The sequence below is a fragment of the Neofelis nebulosa genome, chromosome 14, assembly GCF_028018385.1.
Source record: "Neofelis nebulosa isolate mNeoNeb1 chromosome 14, mNeoNeb1.pri, whole genome shotgun sequence".
In the NCBI taxonomy this organism is placed as follows: domain Eukaryota; kingdom Metazoa; phylum Chordata; class Mammalia; order Carnivora; family Felidae; genus Neofelis; species Neofelis nebulosa.
The window spans coordinates 12,006,123-12,028,784 of record NC_080795.1 but is presented as its reverse complement, the minus strand read 5'-3'; the positions used below and the strand labels follow the sequence as shown (position 1 = coordinate 12,028,784).

Below are 22,662 nucleotides of genomic sequence, written 5' to 3'. Positions count from 1 at the left end.
TTGTGTTGACCGAAGGCTTTCTACTGATGTGTGATACCTTGGAAGTACAGTAATTTGCTTTTCAAGTGGACATCCTCCCATAAATATCTTCATAAGCTTTAAGATGGCTATTTTCACGTGTTTAAAGATGGTGTCCACTGGAGGAATGAGGGTAGAAACTGCAAGTCAAGGAGTCTTCGTTCTAATACTGGTCTGGCCACTGACACACTACGACCTACACGCTATTCGTTCAAACTTCACACTTATGGTGCCAAGTATTGCACTAGAAATGTACATACATTCTCTCCTAAGATTGCAAGTCAGAGAAGTTAGAAGGGTTTTTCTTATTCGTCTTTTGTCCCAAGAGCCAATCCCACCTAGTACACGGTAGATACCAAGTGCTATTATAACGACCTCTTGGTGAACTGTTACTCAAATGCAGAATTCTGCTAAGATTCAACAAGGGTTAATTTGTTTTATTGTAGGGGAGTCTACGAAAATATGAGAAAAGTTGGGCTTTAGGACTGAGAGGGGTAAGGGCTCGGTCACATGGAGCATGTGGCCCTTGAAGTCAGGGTTGTAGGTTTGAGCCCTATGTTGGGTATAAGAGATTACTTAAAAACAAAACCAAGAAAGAAAAGAAAAGAAAAGAAAAGAAAAGAAAAGAAGAGAAGAGAAGAGAAGAGAAGAGAAGAGAAGAGAAGAGAAGAGAAAAGAAAAGAAAAGAAAAGAAAGAAGGAAGGAAGGAAGGAAGGAAGGAAGGAAGGAAGGAAGGAAGGAAAGACAGACAGACTGAGACAGGTAAGAGTCTGTCTTCATCTCATTCAACCTCACAGGAGCACCTGACATAACTCATTACTCCCCCCTTGTACCGCCCTTGGTTCGAGGACACACACCCTGGTGGTGTTTCTGCCTTCCTGACTCCTCTTCTCCTTGTAGTTTCCTGGATCTCCTGGTCTAGGATATTAAGTGAGGGACCGGACAAGGGCCCTATCCTCACATTTTTCTTCCACCCATCCACTCTAAACAACCTCGTCCAGGCTTAAGGCAGAAGATGCCATCTGTACCACGATAACTCGAATTCCTCTCCTAAATTCTAAATTCCTGTGTGTAACTGCCTATCCGAAACCTCTACTTGAGTCCAGTCAGTAGGCACCTCCAAATTAACATGTCTGCATCAAACGTGAGTTTTCTGCCCTGACCTTATTCTCCCAAATGCTCAAGCTAAAACCCTGATGTCTCTCATGGTCTCAAACCCCAGTTCCAATCCATCAGCAAATCCTGTCAACACTACCTTGAAGTCTGTTCCCACTTCCTACTACCACAACCCTAATGGAAGCCACCATTATATCTCGCCTGATCAACTGTCCCCCTGCGTAGCACATTTGCCCTATCTAGTCCTCATAGAAAAGAGCAGAGTTAGTCTGCTAAAATACACAATACATTACATCACATCACGCTCAAAACTCCTCAGTAACTTTCTGTCTCACTCATAGTAAAATTCGAACTCCTTACTATATGGCTTACAATACCCTACTTGATCTGACCCCTCCCCCACCCCCCCAGTTACTCCTCTTAACCAAAGCCCCTACTGCTCCTTCACTCACTATACTCCAAACACGTTGGCCTCTCTCCTGCCCCTCAAACATACCAAGCATACTCCTGCCTCAGGGTCTTTGCACAAGATACACTTACTTCCACCAGAAGTTTACATAACTTGCTTGCTCCCTTTACTTTATTCAGGTTTCCTGCTTAGTGTTACCTCCCAAGGACGTATTCCTTAACCAACTTACCACACTATCACTCTCTATAGTTCACTATCCTCTCATGCAGTTTTTTTTTTTTTTATTCAGAATTCATATCACTTAGTATTACACACACACACACACACACACACACACACTTTGGTTAGTTGCTTGGTTGCCTCTCAGCCTAGAATGTTAGCTTCATGATCACTGCTATAATCATTGCTATGCCTAGAACAATCTTTGGTACGGAATAGGCAGTAATAAATATTTATTGAGTGTTGTTCAATTAATAAAAATAAATAGATGAGAGAAATACCATCAAAGTAATGTATCCTAAAGAATAGTAAAGAGGTACCTAAGTAAGGTTTGAAAACACTAACAGCCAAGTGCACTCAAGAAAAATAAAGTAAATGAAATGCTGCATAATAATCAATTTTATAAAACCTATTAAGAAGGAAGGAGGTATGAACAGGAAAGGTATAGTCCACTAGGGACCCATAGGACATTTGTTTAAGCCGTCTGGTCAACAAGGTCCAAAAGATACAAGGGATCAGGGAGAACTTGACCAAGAAGAGGAGGTCGGCCACAGGGCAGAGATCAGTCCCAAATAAAGTAACCCTCAAGAAAACCAACGCCCTTTGTTGCTACTATATTCTCACCAAACAAAGTCTGATTATGAAACTGGGCTCCCAGGTACATTGACAGCAAAAAGAGGTGACGGTGAAAACTAAATTTGTAAGAAATGTAAACTTCTGGGTGGCCTCCACTGTCTTTCTAAACCCGAGTACCATCTCATCGGACTGGGCCAATCCCAAACATTCTAATCAACTCTGAATGTGCATCTATTCCAGATTTCCAAAGTTAGGAGCCTCTGTGAAGCTCTGTAACCCAAACAAAATGGCTTATCTTCATGCCATAACCCTACCCACTGCTTACTCTTTACCAACATTTACTACCCACGCTCACCACTCGGTACTAGTTACAAGCGAGATGGGAGGCAGGAGAAAGGTACTGTTTATCTTCACATTCCCCACATTTACTGCGTACATTTGATGGACAGACAAAGGAAGGAAGGAAAGAACCAATGAGCCCACTAAGGCCCAGCCATCCTCTGAGGCCCACCCAAGCAACCACACTCCCCTCCCTCTAAATAGTCTACTAAATAGTCTTGTTTAGTCTCTACTAAATAAGTCTATGCAGCAAATCAACTTGTTCAGTTACCTAACTCATCACGGTGGATATACTAGCAGGCTATGAGACCCAATAATCCAGGGCCACACGGGACTTTCTACAGAGGGACGATGGGTGGTAACCCTGTTCTCAAGTTCTTTTAGGCCCAAACTACCCCCACACTGTACTGGAAAGCAGGCCTACGCAGCCCCCAAAGCACGTCAGAGTCCCTAATGAGCGTCACAACTCAGACCGTGAGGCCCAAGCCGGCAGCTTGTGCGTCTGATTAGATAACATTTGGTGACAGCGGTGTGCAGAAGATACCGGAGTCATTCTGACATTCTAGTGGTCTTCAAACCAGGATAAGAGCAACCCTGGAGAACTCCGGAGAGTTTCTAAGGGACAGGGACCGTCTGAGGGGTCATTTTCCAATTTCCTAAGCCACATACGCTCTTCTAAAAACCACCAGCCTCTGCTGCTTCTCCATTTTCCTTTTTACAATCATTTCTTTGTACCAAAATGCCTTTCATCCCGAACCTTATTATAGTACATTGGCCTGGGGTATAAAAACCTGTGGGGCACCAATCGAATTGTGGTATGAGAACGAATGCCTTCCTCTAAGGGAGGTGTGAAAAAATGGTGGTCATGCGGGCATTTTAATGCATTTATTCTAACTGAAAAGACTAAAACAGAATTTTTGTTTTGATTTTTCACAATTCTTGTAAGGGACAGAGAACTTTGAGTTCTACCGCTCCATCAAATATGACTAGAACGGCACTAACACAGCAGTCAGCAGCCAGATGTGGCCATTTAAGGTTAAACTGATTGAAATTAAATAAAATTTAAGATTTAGTTGCGTGGTCACACCAGCCACATTACCAGTCCTCCTGACCACAAGTGCTTATGCATCTTGCCGTAACGGGCAGTGCAGAGAACATTTCCATCAGCCCAGAAAACTCCACCGCACACAGCCACTCTGGAGTTTTGATCAACTGGTTCGGAAGGGCTGAATCCCTTCCTTCGGGAAGTCCGGATATACCTACAATCATTTTTATGACCCAAGTGCCATGAGAAGGTGAGAGATTCCCACCCGGGGAGACAACGCACATTAGGAATTCAACTTTCAGAACAGAATGTTCACCCTACAACCCTCCTATCTGGTTTCCAAAGAAGAGGGCTCCACTCTCCACCAGTAAGATAGAAAACTAGAACCTTCACCTTTTTTGAAAATTGTTATTGAGATTCACGTAACATAAAATACATAACAGAAACCATTTTCAAGCAAATGATTTAGTGGCACTTAATATATTCACAGTAAGTCAGACTCTTGATGATCTGACGAATCTGTCAAATTATCTTCCATCAAGACCCTCCTCACGACCTAATTAACAGAACACAAATCTAGGGGGACCTGCCCACGATACACAGCCCATCCACAGCAGGCAACTTGGGTCCACTTAAGTGACCAAGCAGGATGCCTGAGATGCAGTGCCCAGGTCAGATCAATGTAACCTTCACAGGACACCTGTCACCATGTGGCCCTGATTGCCACTCTCAGACAGGAGTATCAAGGGGCATGGAAGAAACTATCATATGCGGGGAAAAAACTATTTCTACATTTGTTATAAAACTACCTGTGTCCAAGAAAAGTTATCTCTGATGCCAGTCAATACTTCCTTCACATATAAAACATACCACACAAAAATTTTAGGATCTGATGCCAGGAAAAAAAACATCTTTCTGAGGAAAAAAAAATTTTTTTCTTCCTTCTTTCTGATGATGAGAATCACACATCTTGTCATGTTTCCCTTTGCACACTCACCAGGAAGCTCAGAATATAATGTGATGCTGAGTCCCAGCAACCAAGGCTATTATTAGCATATTTCCTTGTCCTTGTCCTTACATTTCCAGGACCCAATTTCCTGTCTCTATTTCACTCACTCCCTCTCTCTCTAATAACCCAACCCCGGTGCCAACTGTTTTTGGAAAATTATCAACTAAGAGTAAAATGCGGATTTCTGTTATTCCATTTACCCTGTGCCACTAACCATACATTATAAAAATTGGGGACAACAATATCGATCTTAGTTTAGGACTAATCTGCCCCGGAATAACAGCTTACAACAACTAACGTTTCTCTGCTTGTCTTCAATGCTAAACAGACACCAGCACCTTCTGACCAAAAGAGATCCACAGATGGGCACCTGGCTGGCTCACTCAGTAGAGCATGTGACTCTTAAACTCGGGGTTGGGAGTCTGCGCCCCACGATGGGTGTAGAGATTACCTTAAAAAAAAAAAAAAAACGAAAAGAAAAGATCCACACAGGTATATAGACCCACCTGGAAATATGAAAAGTGTAACTTAGGAGACCCATAAGCAAGTATAGCTGTTAGCCATAAGCATCTGAGAAAATATTTTTGAAGTTTTCTTACAGGAACGATGAAGCTGCATTTAATGTCAAATTGTAAGAAATCTTTTTCAAGGAAAAAAAAAACCAATTTTATCACTTGTGACAGCTTTCAACTTATGAAGCCAAATAACAGCAAATGTTTCATATAAACTATGGGTAGGGGCTTCTTTGGGGGAAAAAAATTAAATAATAACTTTCTGAAGTATCACTTATACTTTTAAACCAAGGCACTCTGTTCATGCTACTTAAAATAGCATGCTGTGTTTAGCAACAATTGGCCAATACACTGCAAAGATTTGTTCCAAAAATAACAAAGCGAACTGTGTCCTCATTACCATGCGTGGATCACCATATTCGACCACCATCTAGCAGAGCCAAAAGATATGGGGTACCCATGGTGTTAAGGCCATCTGGAAAGAGGTGAGAGATTTAAAAAAAAAAAAAAAGTCTCACTAGCCTCATTTCAGGTACTCAACAGCCACCTGTGGCTAGTGGCTACTGTACCGGACAGAGAGAATACAGAACATTCTCGTCATCACAGGGAAGTTCACAGGCTGTACTAGCTTACGCACTTTCTGTGAACACATTATTAGTGTGATATCAAACAACAAATGGTAAACTTTCTTTGAGAAATTACTTGGGAAGTACTAGATATTCTGTGACAAACTTTAGTGCACAGTTGTGTATATTTAAAAGGTGTTAAATCTTGAATTAAATGAAAAGTACGTGACAGGCCTGGAAGCCAACCACTCTATAGTATTTCCTTAATATGAAGGGAGCATTTCATTTCATACACAGACTGCGTGTAGATTACAGTTCAGTAAGGTAATATTTATGAGCATTAATCTGATGGACATTAGATAACAATGATCAGGTTTTCCATTTACTTTTCTTAATCCCACTCTTCTTAATATTTTTGTAAAAAGGAAAAACACATAGTATATGAAGTTTGAAGATAATGGGCAAAAGGAGGCCCTTGCCTTTACATTCAAATTGAAACAAAGGTATGTGATCTTTCCTAAACGACATGAGTCTCCTACCTAGCTCTAAAGTTCTATAGCTCTAAACAGTAAACTTTAAAAAGTGGCATCAGGACTAGTTGCACAAACATCGTTTCCAAAATTTCAAACCTCACATGTGAAAAATGTGAATCACCTTCTTTGGCCACTTTAAAAAAAGAAAACAAATGTAGCTACTAGGGGCATCTGGGTGGCCCAGTCAGTTCAGCGTCCGACTCTTGATTTCAGCTCAGGCTGTGAGAGTTGTGAGATCAAGCCCACGCGTTGGGCTCCACACAGAGTGCGGAGCCTGCGTGGGATTCTCTTTCTCCCTCTCTCCTTGTCCTTCCCCTGCTCACGTGTGTGCATGTGCACATGCTTGCACGCTCTCTCTCTCTCTCTCTCTCTCTCAAAATAAATAAAACTTAGAAAAATATATAGCTACCAAATCAAACTGCAAAAGTAAAACCTCTTTTTTTTTCCTTTGGTGACTGTCCCACTTTGAAACGTGAAGTTACATTTTATTTTTTATCATTATTTTTTAATGCTTACTTAAATTTTTTTTTATATTTATTTATATTTGAGAGGAAAAGACAGAGCATGAGCGGGGGAGGGGCAGAGAGTGACTGAGACTTTATCTGAAGAAGGATCCAGGCTCCGAGATGTCGGCACAGAGCCCGATGCAGAGCTTGAGCCCATGAACCGTGAGATCATGACCTGAGCTGACACTGAAAGCCCAACCGAGCCACCCAGGCGTTTATTTTAAATGTATATATCAAAAATGATGTTTATTTTTGAAAGAGCGAGAGAGAGCGTGAGCAGGGGAGGGGCAGAGAAGGAGGGGGGACAGAGGATCCAAAGCGGGCTCTGTGCTGACAGCAGAGAGCCCGATGCAGGGATGCAGGGCTCGAATTCGTGAACCGTTGAGATCATGACCTGAGCCAAAGTCAGATGCTTAAGCAACTGAGCCACCCAGGCGCCCTGTGAATTTACATTTTGAAGAAAAAAAGTAGATTAGGATAAAGAAACATTAAAAAGATCCTATGTGAAGGATAGTTCGCTGAGTTCAAAACTGCCATTGGCGCTATTCCACAGGAAGCCACTTACCGAACAAAATTACAACGTCATCACAGGGTATATGAGAGCACACCCTGAAAATACAGGAAGATGTTGGTAAAGACAATGGGGTAAAACGGATCACCAAATTCGTGGTTAACAGATGTAAATTTGTTTATATTTAATAGAGTCGAGATTTACTACATAAAGGAGTGTGTATATTTCAGAGGGTCAATGTCTCGGATGCTGGCGGGAATACTAGAGCATCTCCCTAGGAACACGAACCAAGATGCCGACTTAACCCCTGCCCCTTGAAGTTTCCAAACCTAGGAGACGATTTCCACCTCGGTTCAAACTGGGAAGAAACTAATCACTGAGAAAGAAGTGGGTGCTTTGTAGACAGTACCCCATTTCCGAGAGAGCAAAGGAAAGAGAAACACAGTAGGGTGACCCGTAGGCGTGTGCCTGCCCCCTCCCAACAAAAGTATTATGAATTCTTATTTGCTCCATAGGGATTCTGGTAAGCTGATTTTTAAGGCGTTGGTATACAGTGTTCTGCTTCACGAAACAAGGGAAAGGTTTTCTACCTTGAGGTGAAAAAGTGGAAATTGGGGGAGAAGTTCCCAGAGTTCAGTTCAACAAACCACATCAGCAATAGCTGTAACAAAGCAGTTAACTTTCATCGGAGAGTTACCGCCTGCCACGCACAGTGCTAAAAACCTGACTGCCGCTGTCTTGCAACCCTCACAATGATCAGGAGCAAATGGTACCTGTGATCCTCGGGAAGCAAGTTCAGGGACACTAACTAAGCAGGCAGTTTTCCGACTGAGCCCAAACTGGAAGACGGAGGTTCCGATGCAGTCCCCCCCACCGACCCCGTGTCGGCAAGGCCCACGGCCTCCACACGCCTGCACTCCTCACTCGCCAGCAGTGGCCCAGCACCTGGCCACGCCAGCCAGCGGGTGGCCCGCTGGACAGAACAGCAGCGGTGCGACGTGTTTAAAAAATGAGAAGGGAAACACTAAATGAAACGAGGAAACGGGCACCGCTTCCCGTTGACGCACTCTCGGAATCAAATTTATATTTGACACGAAATGTTACTCCAGCCTGGAACGCGGCCTGGCCTACCAAGGAGTCTCGCTCAAGTGTCCAGGGAGGGCGACGCGTTAAAAACGATCCTACGACCTGGCTCATTTTTGCTCTACGACTGTCCCAGTCTCTTGGTTTGCTTTTCTCCCTTCACCAAAGATACCCTAAGCTCAGAGGACTTATTTACACGTAAATACTGGTTTTTCACTTTCTTGCAAACACTAAAGCTACGGATGAGCTTCAAGCTCAGCTCTAAGGACAGACCTTTTCCAGAATCAGGCTCTGGAGTGTCTCCTGCCTTCAGCCATCCTCTACCGTCGTTTCAAAGTACGAGGAACACGTGACTGAATCAGAAGTCGGGGTACGGGAGACACTGAGGGCCGGCGCTGCTTTCGCATCTGACCGTGGCCCGAGGGACGAGTGTGGCCCTTTGACAGTCCCCGTCGTTGAGGGGGATACGGCTAACGTGCACCGGGAGAGCATCCGGAGGAAGAGCTGATAAAGATGAGATACGACTTCGCTCCCTCTAAATCATCAAACTTTTTCCCTGAAGAACTCGCACTTGGCTCCTTTAATCCGTGGTATGCCTCCGTGCCTTTCAACAGCTCTCCTTTGTGAAAATCTCTTTGCAATATCTGAGCAGCCAGACGTCAGCACATCCTGCTCGGCGACTGCCCCAGTGACACTCCTGCCTGTGGGTACTGACAGATCATCTGCAGATTTACAGCTGTGCATACAGAGAATGGAGAGGAACGTTAAAATGTCAAGACTGAGGGAAATTCCCCATTAGGCCCTACCGTCCATTTCTGTCAACCGCCACAGTGGTATTAGAGTTTAGCCATCTCTTCACGCTGACATTTCGAGGCGGCGGTAACGTTAACAGCGAAAGCAAACGCTTCGTGACCGAATAATCCACGATTTTATAGGACTGTTTGTTTAAGTTAAAGAGAATGTTCATGCCGTAAGAGTCCACAAAGAAGCATGGTCTGAGAACTTTGTATGTTCCTACATTCAGTAAGAACTTTAAGTTGATGCGTGGCCCCTTCATTAAAAAGTCCAGAAATATAACTGCAGAAAAAGCTTTGGAGAAAGGATGCTGTACAAGTCCTCGCCTATTCACTCGGAGAGAAATCCGCCTGCGATGCCCCCGGCCCCCTCTGATGAGCAAGCAACAGGGACTTGAGGGCCCACCAAACGGCTGCGCGTGGGTTTCCTACCCTAGAGCTACGCAGCGGCTCCCGCCTGCCCATGGAGAGACGGGAAGGGCACAAACTAAGTGGGAACCCATTCGGGAAACTCGGCAAGGTTTCCGACATCACTACTTGAGCCGCCTCTGCTTGGGCCCCAAACAAAACAGTTCTCAAGGTTAACAACCTCTTGCTTCAAATTAAAACAGATTTTTTTTTTTTTTTTTTTTTTGCCTTCACAGCGTGTTAAAATCTAAGAATTCTCCTGAAATTGATGGGAAGAAGTACTTAGAATTAAACATAAAGGGCAGTGGAGGAGAAGAGGCCAAATACACTCTAACGCAGAAGAGAAATGCGCTCTCGGTGAAGGGAATCAAAATGGCGTGTTCCCTCTAAATCACTGGCTGGGTGGGGATTTTAACGCAGTCACTAAAACAGGACGTAAGGAAACGCCTTGCAGCCTCACCGGGCCATCTCTCTCACCGTCCCACCACAGGGAAGCAGCGAGCAGGGTAATGAGTGCCTCTGTATCTATGCTGACTTCTGACTTTTTTATGTGGTGCCAGCTTCTGGGCATTTGGCCAGCTTCCTTAACTCCTCCACAGGCACCACCGCCAGTGCCATGCCCCTGTCCCTAGAAGGCTCTCCGATGCTTCTCACACTGAGCCAAACACCCTCACTCGTGGTGACACGCCATCACCTACTAAACGTTCCGCAAGGCGAAAACACAAGTTTGCTGCGGACTTCCTTTGCTGATACAAGAACTGTACTCAGTAAGAAAGGAAGACTGAGGGCCCTCGCTCGGTGGCTACTGAGAGATTACCTACAGACTGACAGCTGGAACTACAGCAAATGGACAGTAATATTAAGATGTCAAGATGAAGGTAAATTCTCCAAGTTCGGCCTAGCAGTGCTTTTCCCCTAATTGTCCCCCTGACCCGCTTCCCGATTTTCCTTCCCTGGCTACCTATTGCTTCGCAGGGCCAGAGATGGCCTTTCTGAAGGACTGTTAAAATGCAGAAGGAAAAAGCAGCAAAGAAGAAAAAGGTGAGGGGGGCGGGGGGTGTGCATAATGGTAAAGACAGGGCTTTCTCCCTTATCCTTGGAGAACCAATTTCATAAATAGGCATCAGTGACAGAGAGGCAAAGAGAGATGGGGGTGGGGGGAGGGGAGGGAATAACTACTGAAAGTAGCCAAAAACTACTTGAAACTAAAAATCTTAGAACAGGGGAGCCTGGGTGGCTCAGTCGGTTAAGCGGCCGACTTCGGCTCAGGTCATGATCTCGCAGTCCGTGAGTTCAAGCCCCGCGTCGGGCTCTGTGCTGACAGCTCAGAGCCTAGAGCCTGTTTCAGATTCTGTGTCTCCCTCTCTCTGACCCTCCCCTGTTCATGCTCTGTCTCTCCCTGTCTCAAAAATAAATAAAACATTAAAAAATTTTTTTTTAAAAATCTTGGAAGAGATTATAAGAGAAATGGGGAAGAGAAACGCTATGTTTTCCTACAACAAAGTAGAAAGACCTTCAGGCAGCCTTCTTTGAAACCTAAACAAACGAAATTTCACTTCAATAACCTATCCTTCCATGAAGTGTTGAGGATACTACGCACACACACATAAACACACACACACACAACACTACACGTGTTGATACCTAAAAAATGCTGCTACTTCTCCAACCTCACAATGAGGGTGCTCACAACACCTGTGTTCAAGCATACTGTCATACGTTAAACAATTTAAAATGTATTTTTATATTACATACATTTTGTTACATATGTATTGTTTATTTATATAAAAAAGTGTTTATTTTTATTTTTGAGAGCGTGCCCACATGAGAGGGGGTGGGGCGGAGAGAGGGGCACAGAGGATCTGAAGCTGGCTCCAGTCTGCGCTGAGAGTGGGCCCAACGCGGGGCTCAAACTCAGGAATCATGTGATCATGACCTGAGCCCAAGTCGGACACCTACCCAGCTGAGTGCCCCTAAAATTTACTTATATGTGCATAGATTTATTTATATTCTGACTTGTTTCCAAAAAGAACGTGAAGCGACTGCTATTGGAAGAGTCTTCAATATGGCAGCCGCCAGCCACCTTGGGCTCCTGGTTTGCATTCTATGGAGACGGGATTGCAGACTGACTGAAATAAGAAATTTCAAATCCTGTGTAAAACACCGAATGAGTAATTTTATACTGATTACGTATTGGAATAGTATTTTGGATTTTTGGGGGTTAATTAAATGTACTACTAAAATTCACTTTACCAGTGTTTTTTAATGTGACCATTAGAAAATGTAAAATAACACACGTGGCCTGTATCTGCAACTCCCACTACATTTCAACTGGACAGCACTGGTCCAGAACATAGTTGCCACACGAAGAAATGACAGCCAGAAGATGACACAAATAACAAACTTCCCTGTCCATCTCGGTGAAGGCCTTTATCCCCCCCTTTCTTCTGCCACATCGCCAATCTCTGCCCTTAATATAGCGCTTAGCACCTAACACTCAATAAATATTTATTTAATGGAGTTGAATGAAAGTGACAAGATACAAGATTAGAATGCAGTACCTAACAGTGGCTTATTAAAGGTTAAGAAAACTCACTGGCTGCTTAGGACACTTAGCCGATGGTTAATATCCAGGCTTGAAAAGTAAATTAAAAAACTAACTTCTGGGGCGCCTGGGTGGCTCAGTCAGTTAAGCGTCCGACTTTAGTTCAGGTCATGATCTCACGATTCGTGAGTTCCATCCCCACATCAGGCTCTCTGCTGACATCTCAGAGCCTGGAGCCTGTTTCAGATTCTGTGTCTCCCTCTGACTCTGCCCCTCCCCTGCTCACACTCTCTGTCTCTCTCTCTCAGAAAGGAATAAACAGGGGCGCCTGGGTGGCTCAGTCAGTTGAGCGTCCGACTTCGGCTCAGGTCACGATCTCACAGTCCATGAGTTCGAGCCCCGCGTCGGGCTCTGGGCTGACGGCTCAGAGCCTGGAGCCTGCTTTCGATTCTGTGTTTCCCTCTCTCCCTGCCCCTCCCCTGTTCATGCTGTGTCTCTCTCTGTCTCAAAAATAAATAAATGTTAAAAAAACATTTTTTTAAAAAAAGGAATAAACATTTTTTAAAAATTAAAAAAAACAACAACAACTTGTTACCTACAACATTCTTGATACTCAGAGAAAACAATACTCTTTTACAAAATAAAAGGCACCAAGAGACTAGGCTACCATTTAATATGCGGCTCACCTCATGCTTTCAGACAGTGGGGTGAAAGGAGAGACGGGGCAGGATTTTTTCCTCTGCCTTCACTCTAAACTTGCTATTTTCCATTTTAACCCACGGAATCTCTGACCTCTGGGATAAACCAGTTACGCTGAGGGAAGATACGAGGAGGTTCTCATTAAGCTGCAGCATATACAAAGTGCAGCAGAAGAAATACCTTGGAGTCCTCACGGAGAAACAACAGATCGACGAGTAAAGTCAAGGGCAGTCAAGGGCGGAGAGCTTGCTGGAACCAAAGGTACCATGAAGAAATAACCGGCCAGCCACCACCAGCACGCGGGAGAGCAGCGACCCTCCTGACAGCGCTCTGTGAGTCCGTGGGACGCCCTGTTCCCACGAGGTCTAGCTCTGGGCGCCTGCTCTCTGAAGGTGGGCACACAGACCGGCCCCTGAATGCCACGCCGGTCAAAGCCGGGTTTCCTTTAGATATATTTTGTTTTCCCCATCTCCACTAGACATCCATGGGGGTAGGAAAGCATACATAAGCATGTCGAGAGTGATGCTCGTAGAGATACATGCACTTTCTATTAAAAAGGTGTTTTTCTCTGCTTCGGATCACCATTTGCATAAGTAAAGCTCGAGACGCGCGGCCACATTTTCCATAAAATCTATTAAGTAGTTGCCAATGACTCTGCTCATGTCTGGAATTCTATATTTACTGGGTGAACTGAGAGAATTTCAGTAGAATAGTTGCTCTACTTGAACGTTACCAGGAAAAGGTTTTCCCAGAAAGGCTGTTTTTTAAAATATTTGTAAGATGTCATGGAAAGACAGAGAACTGGAAAAGTTACAACCACTGATTCTTCGAGGTGTTTTTCCTTTTTTTTTTTCTTGTCTTTTTAAAAAAAAAATCTCCTGGGGGAAAATTAGGACACAGAAATTATTACCCATCACCTCCATCTTGGAGGCACTTAAAATTTTCTTTCTGCTTCTGTTTTTCTTCACCATGACTGTATTTCAGGCCCAAATTAATGCAAAGGGTACAAATGTATTCAAAATGTTCTAAGGACACAACATTGCAGATTCTAAATTCCACCAGAAGTTGCCTCCCCCACACCCCCTACAAGAGTAGGATCTGTAAGCGGAGAAACCTGTATCTTGTGCAGCAGTTTAACTTATTCAGAAACGCCGCGATTTACCTGTAACCTGAAGGACAATCCACTTAACCAGTCTTTTCTAGATAAGCTCTTCGAATAAACAAAACCATGTTTTGAGCTCTCCTTCCAGGCGGCTCTCACCCACAACCACTGTGCACTGATAAACATTCCATTCTCTCTCTCTCTCTCTCTCTCCCCACTCCTGAAGTGCTGCAGGTGCCCCAAAGGTGCTGTCCCTGCCAGAGACCTCCCAGTGCACCTCACGGACACAGAACCTGCTCTAAGCATCTCACCGTGACCGACAAGGTCCCACAGGGGTGCCACACAGCTTCCTCTCCCACAGCCCAGTCCTACATTCCATGCACTCATGATTTCCTAAGCCTTAAATTCTTCTCCCTCCCCCTTCACCCAGCCTCCTCTCAACCGGGACTGACCCTTCACATCTCAGTGAGGCCATCACTCCCCCCAGGGTACCCTCCCAGACCCCAACCTCACACCCCCAAGACCGGATTGGGAGCTATCCCCGAAGCACACGGCACTTACTCCGGTGCTGTGCTTTCCATGGCAGACGCTTGCCCGCACTATCTCCCACCACCATCAGGGGCCTCAGAACCTGATAACTGTTCCCTAAGACCAGGGAAACAAAAGCAAACAACTCTGACAATAGTTAACATCGAAATAAGTGCTTCAAGTTATTTTTTAAACTTTGCAACAAGCAATTCTGAACATTTGCCCAATGATAATAAAACATTTTTGAGTCCCCACCATGTATCTGATACCATGTTAAACATTAAAAGATATTATTGCTGATCTTGCTATGCCTCTAACCAGGGAGGAAAATCTATCCTCAGTTGAGACAGATGCAATCGAGGCCCTGAGGTTAAGTCCCCTGCCCAAGGTCACGGGGCCAGCGATCAGTTGGTGGTACTTCGACTCAAAAGCTGCAGACTCCAAAGTCTACATGCTTCCCTTCATGCTGGTGGCTCTGAGAGTGGGTCTCCGGGGTCTTGTGAGATGTTATCTGCCCCTCGCTCTCTTTCTCTCTAAACATGAGTAGACTTTTCCAAAGGCTCATAACCTGCATGCAGACTGTATGCAATGGCAGGTGTCAGAATCCAGCATTTGAGAAAAGGTAAGACCATGCCACTAAGTTTTTTTGTTTTGGAAAATGATTATTTTTCATTTAAAAAATATTTTTTGGCTTATCCCTTTTAAAGCTTTATTTATTTATTTATTTATTTATTTATTTATTTATTTTTATTTTTAAGGAATCTCTACATCCAACCTGAGGCTCAACATCACGCGTGCTCTTCTGACTAAGCCATCCTGGTTTATTATGTTTAAACGATCAACAAGTATTTCAAACTGTCCTCAGTTTAAATTTCTAAGACAATAAATATCCTCACATATAACCCACATAAACCAAAGATCTTTGAAGTCCTCAATGATTTTTAAACACGTAAATGGGTCTGAAATGAAAAGGCTCAGGAACCAACATCCTTCTCAGCTACAGAAAAGAAATATAAGCTAGAGTTTCTTCTTCCACTGCAAACTTTATCAAATAATCAGGAGAGTCTGGAGCTTGCACCAAAGAACGTGTCCACACTCTACCATGAACACTACGGTCCAATGAACTCTGGCTTTTCTAACATTTTCCTTTGTTGACTCTTCAGTATAAAGTTAAACTTACCTTTAAAGATACTTAAGTGTGTATATATAATTTAGAAAATATCTGTTCAGAGCCCATGAGACATTTAAAAAGCCTACCTTCTACCTTTAAAAAAGTGAAAAAGCCGGGGCGCCTGGGTGGCTCAGTTACTTAGGTGTCCGACTCTTGATTTCAGCTCAGGTCATGATCTCTCGGTTCAGTTCATGGGATCGAGCCCCACGTTGGGCTCCACACTGACGGCACGGAGCCTGCCTGGGATCCTCTCTCTCTCCCTCTCTCGCCGTCTCTGCCCCTCCCCAGCATGCGTGCGTGCGTTCACTCTCCTTTTCTCAAAATAAATAAACATTTTTTTTACAAAGTGAAAAACTCAAAACAAAAAAGCCAACGAGCCTATCTGAACATGATAATTCAGCAAATCACATCAATATTTCAACTTGATCTGGCAGTTCCCCTGCTACACAATATGGCTGTGAACCACCGTTCTACATGAAATGCAAAATAATTTTAGTAGTTCTGAAGCAAAACATAATTAGATGGATATATTTGCTGGAGCCGAATGTGAGCCATTCACAGGGAGAGAGAGGTTTTTAGGATTACGTGACAGCATTTTGAATTACCCACATCATTATCCCCATCACACCTGTCAACATGGGCTAAGGAGGGGAAATATTTGCACAAATCAAATTTAATGTTTTATAACTAAGACTACATTTAATGATATTTAACCTGTTCCTTAAAAACAAAAGTAATTTTACATTGTATTTGCATGTGAAATGCCATAGTTATAAAGTGAGGTCTGCATTACCGGAGACGAGAACTAAAGCCTGGAGGAGAACTAACACGCATACGCACCAGCGGCTGGCGTTATACTAGGCACTTGGTATATATTAATTTCAACACCTTTTGTGACAGGTCCTATCTCTCCTATTTCACTGATGAAGAATCTAAGGTTCAGAGAGGTTAAGCTGTCTCAGGTCACCAAGCTGAAGTTCAAACGCTTTTCCAACCGTAAAGTGTATGCTCTTGGGAACAAGATTTTACACCTCCCTACGGATTATTTTCAGAACTGAGTGCTTCAAAAGCTGAAGAAGATACGAAGTTAAGCAGAAATTAAGAAGGCAAATGCCATGAACAAAATTTTTTTAAATTATTTTAACATTTATTTATTTTTGAGAGAGACACAGACAGACAGATAGACAGGCAAGAGTGTAAGCCAAGATGGGGCAGAGAGAGAGGGAGACACAGAATCTGAGCCGTAAGCACAGGGCCCGACGTGGGGCTCGAACCCACAACGTGTGAGAACGTGACCTGAGCCGAAGTCCGGCACTTAACCGACTGAGCCACCTAGGTGCTCCTAAATACCACAAACGAAATTTTTTTTTTCATATATATTTTTTTTAATTTTTTTTTTAACGTTTATTTTTGAGACAGAGAGAGACAGAGCGTGAATGGGGGAGGGTCACAGAGAGACACAGAATCTGAAACAGGCTCCAGGCTCCGAGCTGTCAGCACAGAGCCCGACGCGGGGCTTGAACCCACGGACCGTGAGATCATGACCTGAGCCGAAGTCGGACGCTTAACCGACTGAGACACCCAGGCACCCCACAAACGAAATTTTTTAAAGGCAACTGAACTTAAATAAAAATACCTCCTATGTACGTGTTTACGCCCTGCCCCCATCCTGAGTTGGTCTATAATGGCGTACTCAAGAAGGGGGAGCTGGAGAAAACGGGCACCACACCTCGGGTCCCGCAGAGTCTAGCGCATACAAAACCCTCCAGTTTTTAGTGACTTGAACACCACATATTCCTATGCATCCCCTGAAACGCCTACTGAGGTCTTTCATGCTCTTAAAACCAGGGAAAGCTCAACAACCCCCACCCAGAGGTCATATTACCATCACAGGGCATCTCCTTCAAACTGTGCTTGTCCTCCAGCAAAGTGAGAAGATGCTGGAATGAGAAGTCAGAATCACCGCCCTGGAAAGGTCTCCTGGCCAATAAGATGCTTTCCAAGAAACAAGAGAAGAACACCTCCTGGAAACTAAGTCACATTCATTTCTGCCCTAGAAGCCAACCAGGTTGGCTGGCCTCAGGGCCCACACTTTCAGCCAGTTCTGAAGAGGGGCATCTTTGCCTTGAGGTTGATGTAAGGGGACAACAAATGAGCAGGAATTCAGGAATTGATCTTCTCTATTCATCCCATAGCCCTTGTCTTCCCCGAGGCTCTCTGCTCCCAGCCTCTTGTCAGACTGGCTTCGTCACCTCTCCCTTCACTTGGTCCGGGCACCACAGGGCTCAGAAGCCCTTCCCCATGGGCTGCAGGCTGGGCTGTGAGACAGGGAGCAGCTCTCTCCCAGGCAGCTCCCACCGACCTTGGGGCTCCTCTGAGCAGTATCCAAGTGTCTGCTTCCCCGAAACCCGTACGTATCCTTGTGTCCTAGGTCCCCAGGGGAAGACTTTCCTGATCTCCACTTTCCCACTCCCACCGAGGCTGAGGCTTCTAAGTCTCTGTTCTAAATGCTGGGATACCTCACACGGATGTATTTCCTAACCAAACCTTTTTACTTTCACATTGCTTCAATCCCTTCTGTTTCTGCTGCCCGATCCTTGTTCTGAACTGTCCTTACGTGCCCGAACCAGAGGCTCACGGCTAAACTTCTGGTCTCCCAGCCGTCCTGTGTGTGTCTAATCAATATCACAAGCTCCCCACTGAAGTCCAAATTCCTTAAAACAGAATACAAGATTTCTACCATCTGGCTTGCCCCACAGCAAGCTCCAGGTCCCGTGCCCCCATTCACTGAGTCCTCCCCAAACCTGAAACGCTGTCTTCGGTTCACCTGCCCTCTCTAGCCAAACGCCAAGCACTCACATCCTCAGGTATTTCCTCTCTCTGGACACTTGTCACATAACTGTGTGTGGTCTTTCACTCTGCTTTTCTTTCCACACATGGGTCATGTTTTCCCACACTGATTAGAAGTTCATTAAAAACAGCTCTAGGGGTGCCTGGGTGGTGCAGTCGGTTAAGCATCTGACTCTTGGTTTCAGCTCAGATCGTGATCTCACAGTTCATGAGTTTGAGCCCTGCATCGGGCTCTGTGTTGTCAGTGTGGAGCCTGCTTGGGATTCTCTCTCTGCCCCTTTCCGGCTCGCTCATGCACAAATTCTCTCTCTCTCTCTCTCTCTCTCTCTCTCTCTCTCTCTCAAAATAAATAAACATTAAAAAAAAAAAAAAAAGAACAGCTCTAAAATCGCCTTCTGTGCCATCCAAACTCAAGTTGCGATCATAATGATCTGTACATATAGATGTTAATTTATCCCTCCTAGGCCTAGGGCACAAACACCACATTTATAATGGCAAGCCATCTCTGTGAATGCCAGAGCTTGAAACTTAAATGTCTGCTTATAAACTCTGCAGGGTAACAAAAATCCCAGCTCAAAGAGGGAGGACTCCTGTTTCCGTGTCGGGTACCCGAACCTCTTAGAGACCAAACATGTTCTGCGGATTAATGTGGACTGTGATTTTCTACCCTTTGCGATTTAAGTTCACACTAGCATTCAACAGCTGGTAAAATAAATATTACAGAAGAACACATTCTGAAGCTTCCCAAGGGAAAAAAAGTTGTAATTTTCTAAAAGAGGTGGGAAGGCTGGCACAAGCACAGAAAACTTTGCTGGAAACCAAGTTTCAGTGTATTTTTAAGCCAGAGGGAGAAGAGAGAAAGAACAGGAATCCATCTCTGTGTCCCCACCAGCAGTGACGACCCTTACGGGCAGGGGCCTGGGGCCAGCCGTCCATGATGCACCCACAGCACCCCACACAACGCCTGGGACGGGAGGAATCGGGGCTTTCTGAGTAAGTGAATAAATGCAGAAGCCAGTAAGTGAGCGTAATAGGAAGAAGAAGAAAAAAAAATGAGATTCTGGGGCAGCTTACGAGATAAAAATTAAGGAAGTCATAATGAAAACGCTTTTCACGACATTCAAAGGAAACAGCTATCGGACAAGTTCCCCGTGTTACGTTTCACACCGCGAGGCGGACAGGACCCGAGTCCCCTTACCTGAGGCACAGGCACTTTCTGCGGGGTGCTCTGGGGTGACGGGTGGAGCTGTGCCCAAGGCTGGTGGTGCGGGTGTGGGGGTGAAGACTGGTGGTGCAGGCCCGGGTGGGGCTGCATCGGAGGGCAGGTTGGCAACTGCTGGAAAGACGGCTGCTGACCGGGGTGCTGCTGGCCAGGTAGCAGTCGCTCCTGGATCGCTTGGGGATCTGCAAGGCTAACACCGGGACAGCCGTTTGGTCTCAGGTGCCCGGCCAGCTCCCTCGGTGCTGAGGACATGCCCATAAATGGACGAGACTGCTGCATGTTTCTGGGGCCCATATTCCTCTGTCCGATTCCCATGGCACCGGGGGGCTGGTGAGATGGCTGAGGGTGGGGCATATTTGGATAACTGCCAACGTCCATTGGTATCCCAGCGCTTCCGGGCCTGACTTGCGGAGGCGGTGTGCCTGCCGGATTGCTCATTGCTTTCATGGGTGACATGGGAGGTGGAGAGGCGTAAGTTCCCTGAGGCTGTGAAGGATGCATAGTTTGTGTGTTCATTTGGTTAAGTGAGCCGCTGGGGTGGATGGGCTGCTGGTGCATTAGTCCTTGCCCACTGTTCGATGGGAATCCTACAGCATTGGGGTATCTTGGTACGGACTGATTCATTGGAGTATTATTTGTAAGGCCTAAATTCTGATTCATCCCTGTATTGTTAACTAATCCCTGATTTAGGTTACTGTAAGGATATCGAGAATACTGCCCTGAGTTGTTTATAGTAGGTGAGGGGACGGTCTGGCTCCGAGAACTGAAGTTCAGGGTCTGCGGCCTCCCAGCCCCTTGTTGAGGAGGGTTAGGGGAGAACCTGGGGCTGTGGGCAACGGATTCTCCATGGAGAGCAGTAGGGGGGTGGTGGTGGAACTGCTGCACCGAATGACGCAAGGAAGGCGCCACGCTGGGGCTCTGCTGGGGCACGTGGGCCAAGTGGCCGGGTCCTGAGGTGGCGATGAAAGGACCTCCCTGACTGAGGCCCTCCTGGCCCTGGGAGAACTGGCTCATCCTCTGCTGCGGCTGGCCGTGCTGCTGCAGGGAGAAGTCCCCGCGTGCCATATAGCTGCCCATCTGCTGCAAGTGCTGAGGGTGGCCCTGCGTGGGGGGCCCCGACGGAGCAGGCTGGGGCTGCTGCGGCTGGGGCTGCTGCTGGTAGGGGGCCCGCGCCTGGTCCGGCACCTGAACGGCCCGGGGGCCCCACAGGGAGCCGCTGTCCACGAACGGCGGCCCGTGCCTTTCGTTCTGCATGCCGGGGTAGACTGCCATCTGACCGCCACCGCTGGCGCCGTGGGGGACCTGAGGGACGGCAGGGGCGTGGTACTGCGAGTGAGGGGACGCCAGCCCGTTCCCAGGGGCGCCGCTCATCATTCGGTTTGGCTGATCCAGCAGATGCATCTTTTGCTGTTCGTACTGATTATAGTGATCGAAGTGGGTCAGCTTGGTCTGACTCTGACTCGCGGGGGGGTGGTGAAGGGAGGGCTGCAGGGAGGCAAAGCCTTGGTCTATCGGCATCTGCTGGCCCATGGGGTTCACTGGGTTTTCAGGGTAGCCACACTCTCCGAGGCCCTCGAGGCCTTCGCTGAAGATATTCCCGTCCTCGCCAAAAAGACTCATCATTCCTGGATCCGCCATCGTCTTCCAACACGCGGCTCCTCCAAGCTACAGCCCGGGAGCGTGTCCGTGCTCCCACCTCACTGAGGTGTTTGTCCTCAAAGCCTATAATCCTTAACTAATCTTCTTCGTGTCATTCCGTATTTCTTTAATTCTCTCGGACCCTGCAGTGTCAGGCAAAGTCTGGATGTAGGTCCTGGAAGAGAGTGGGAGGTGGGGGGTGGGGGGTGGGGGAGGGAGGAAGAAAACAAAGAATTAGGAACAAATGATGAAAACTGCCAGTGTTTTACGCATTTCATTTTGGTCTCCGTCAACAAGACTAATCTAGCCCCCTCGCTGGGCCGTATTTTATAAATCTAGTTCACTTTAAGAGAAAGTCATTAGCTTCTACCAGAAGCATTATTATGATCGGTTACTTAGAAAGCAAGCAAAACACTAACCTTAACCTTAAATTAATCCATTCACTCCACTTCCTAGCGCTCCATTCTTGGATGGAACAGAACAAAAGAACACAACATGAAACAGCGGCAGCTGCCACAGCAGGCAAGCAGATGTATGAATATAGCCAAGCAGCCCATCTGCTGAACTAAAGCCCTGGAAATGCTCTGGTTACCGACAGCCCGCCCTTAACCTTATTCCCCTGAGCAGTGTAATCAGATGAGCAGCCGCGGCACCGAGGGCTGTGAAAAGCTCAACTTAGTTAAATTGACTAGAGGATTATACAAATACCAAAATCGGTCATTTCGTACAAATTGGATATTTACGGCCCACAGACAACTATGTAACAGCAACGGAGGCGTCGAGCGAGAAAGCACCCACGATGATGTTCAAGCGAGGGAGAGTCCTCGACGATGCCGGAAAGCACGCTCGCAAACGGGACGATAAGTTCATAATGCCATTATGTTTCGTGGCAGAAATACACGAGATTCAGAAAGACGCCAGAATACAGGCTTTCGCTCTCCAAGAGGACCGATTTCGCTCGTGGCTCTGGGCCCATCGCATCGCATCCCCGGCACAGAAGTCCAATCACAGGTCATCGTCCACCGGCAGGCGCTGGACCCCGAGGATGGACCCAGAGCCCACCGACCCCTCGGGGAAAACTCCAGCTGGACGGACAGTTTCGAGACGGTGACTATTCTCATCAGAAGAAACCGAGAAACCTTCCCCCAAACTGGCCGGAACTGAAAATTAGTTTAACAGAATAAAGTTCAAACTATCTGTGCGGGCTTCAGCCTTGCCTGGACCTCTTCTGGGAGAGAGCCAGTCGGGGTAACGCACAGCCGT

At 46.0% G+C, this 22,662-nt stretch overlaps 1 protein-coding gene across 4 annotated transcripts in view; it reads right to left on the bottom strand.

The window, feature by feature from the left end:
- The window catches only part of CHD7 (chromodomain helicase DNA binding protein 7), a 192,530-nt gene that overhangs the window by 105,764 nt on the left and 64,104 nt on the right, over nt 1-22,662 (bottom strand). For 3 of the 4 annotated variants that reach the window (XM_058699659.1, XM_058699662.1, XM_058699660.1), the window contains exon 2: nt 19,738-21,574. In XM_058699659.1, the coding sequence (XP_058555642.1) occupies nt 19,738-21,399 (1,662 nt within the window). In that variant the 5' untranslated portion in view covers nt 21,400-21,574. The remainder of the gene's footprint in view (nt 1-19,737; nt 21,575-22,662) is intronic. The other variant, XM_058699661.1, reaches the window with a different exon arrangement.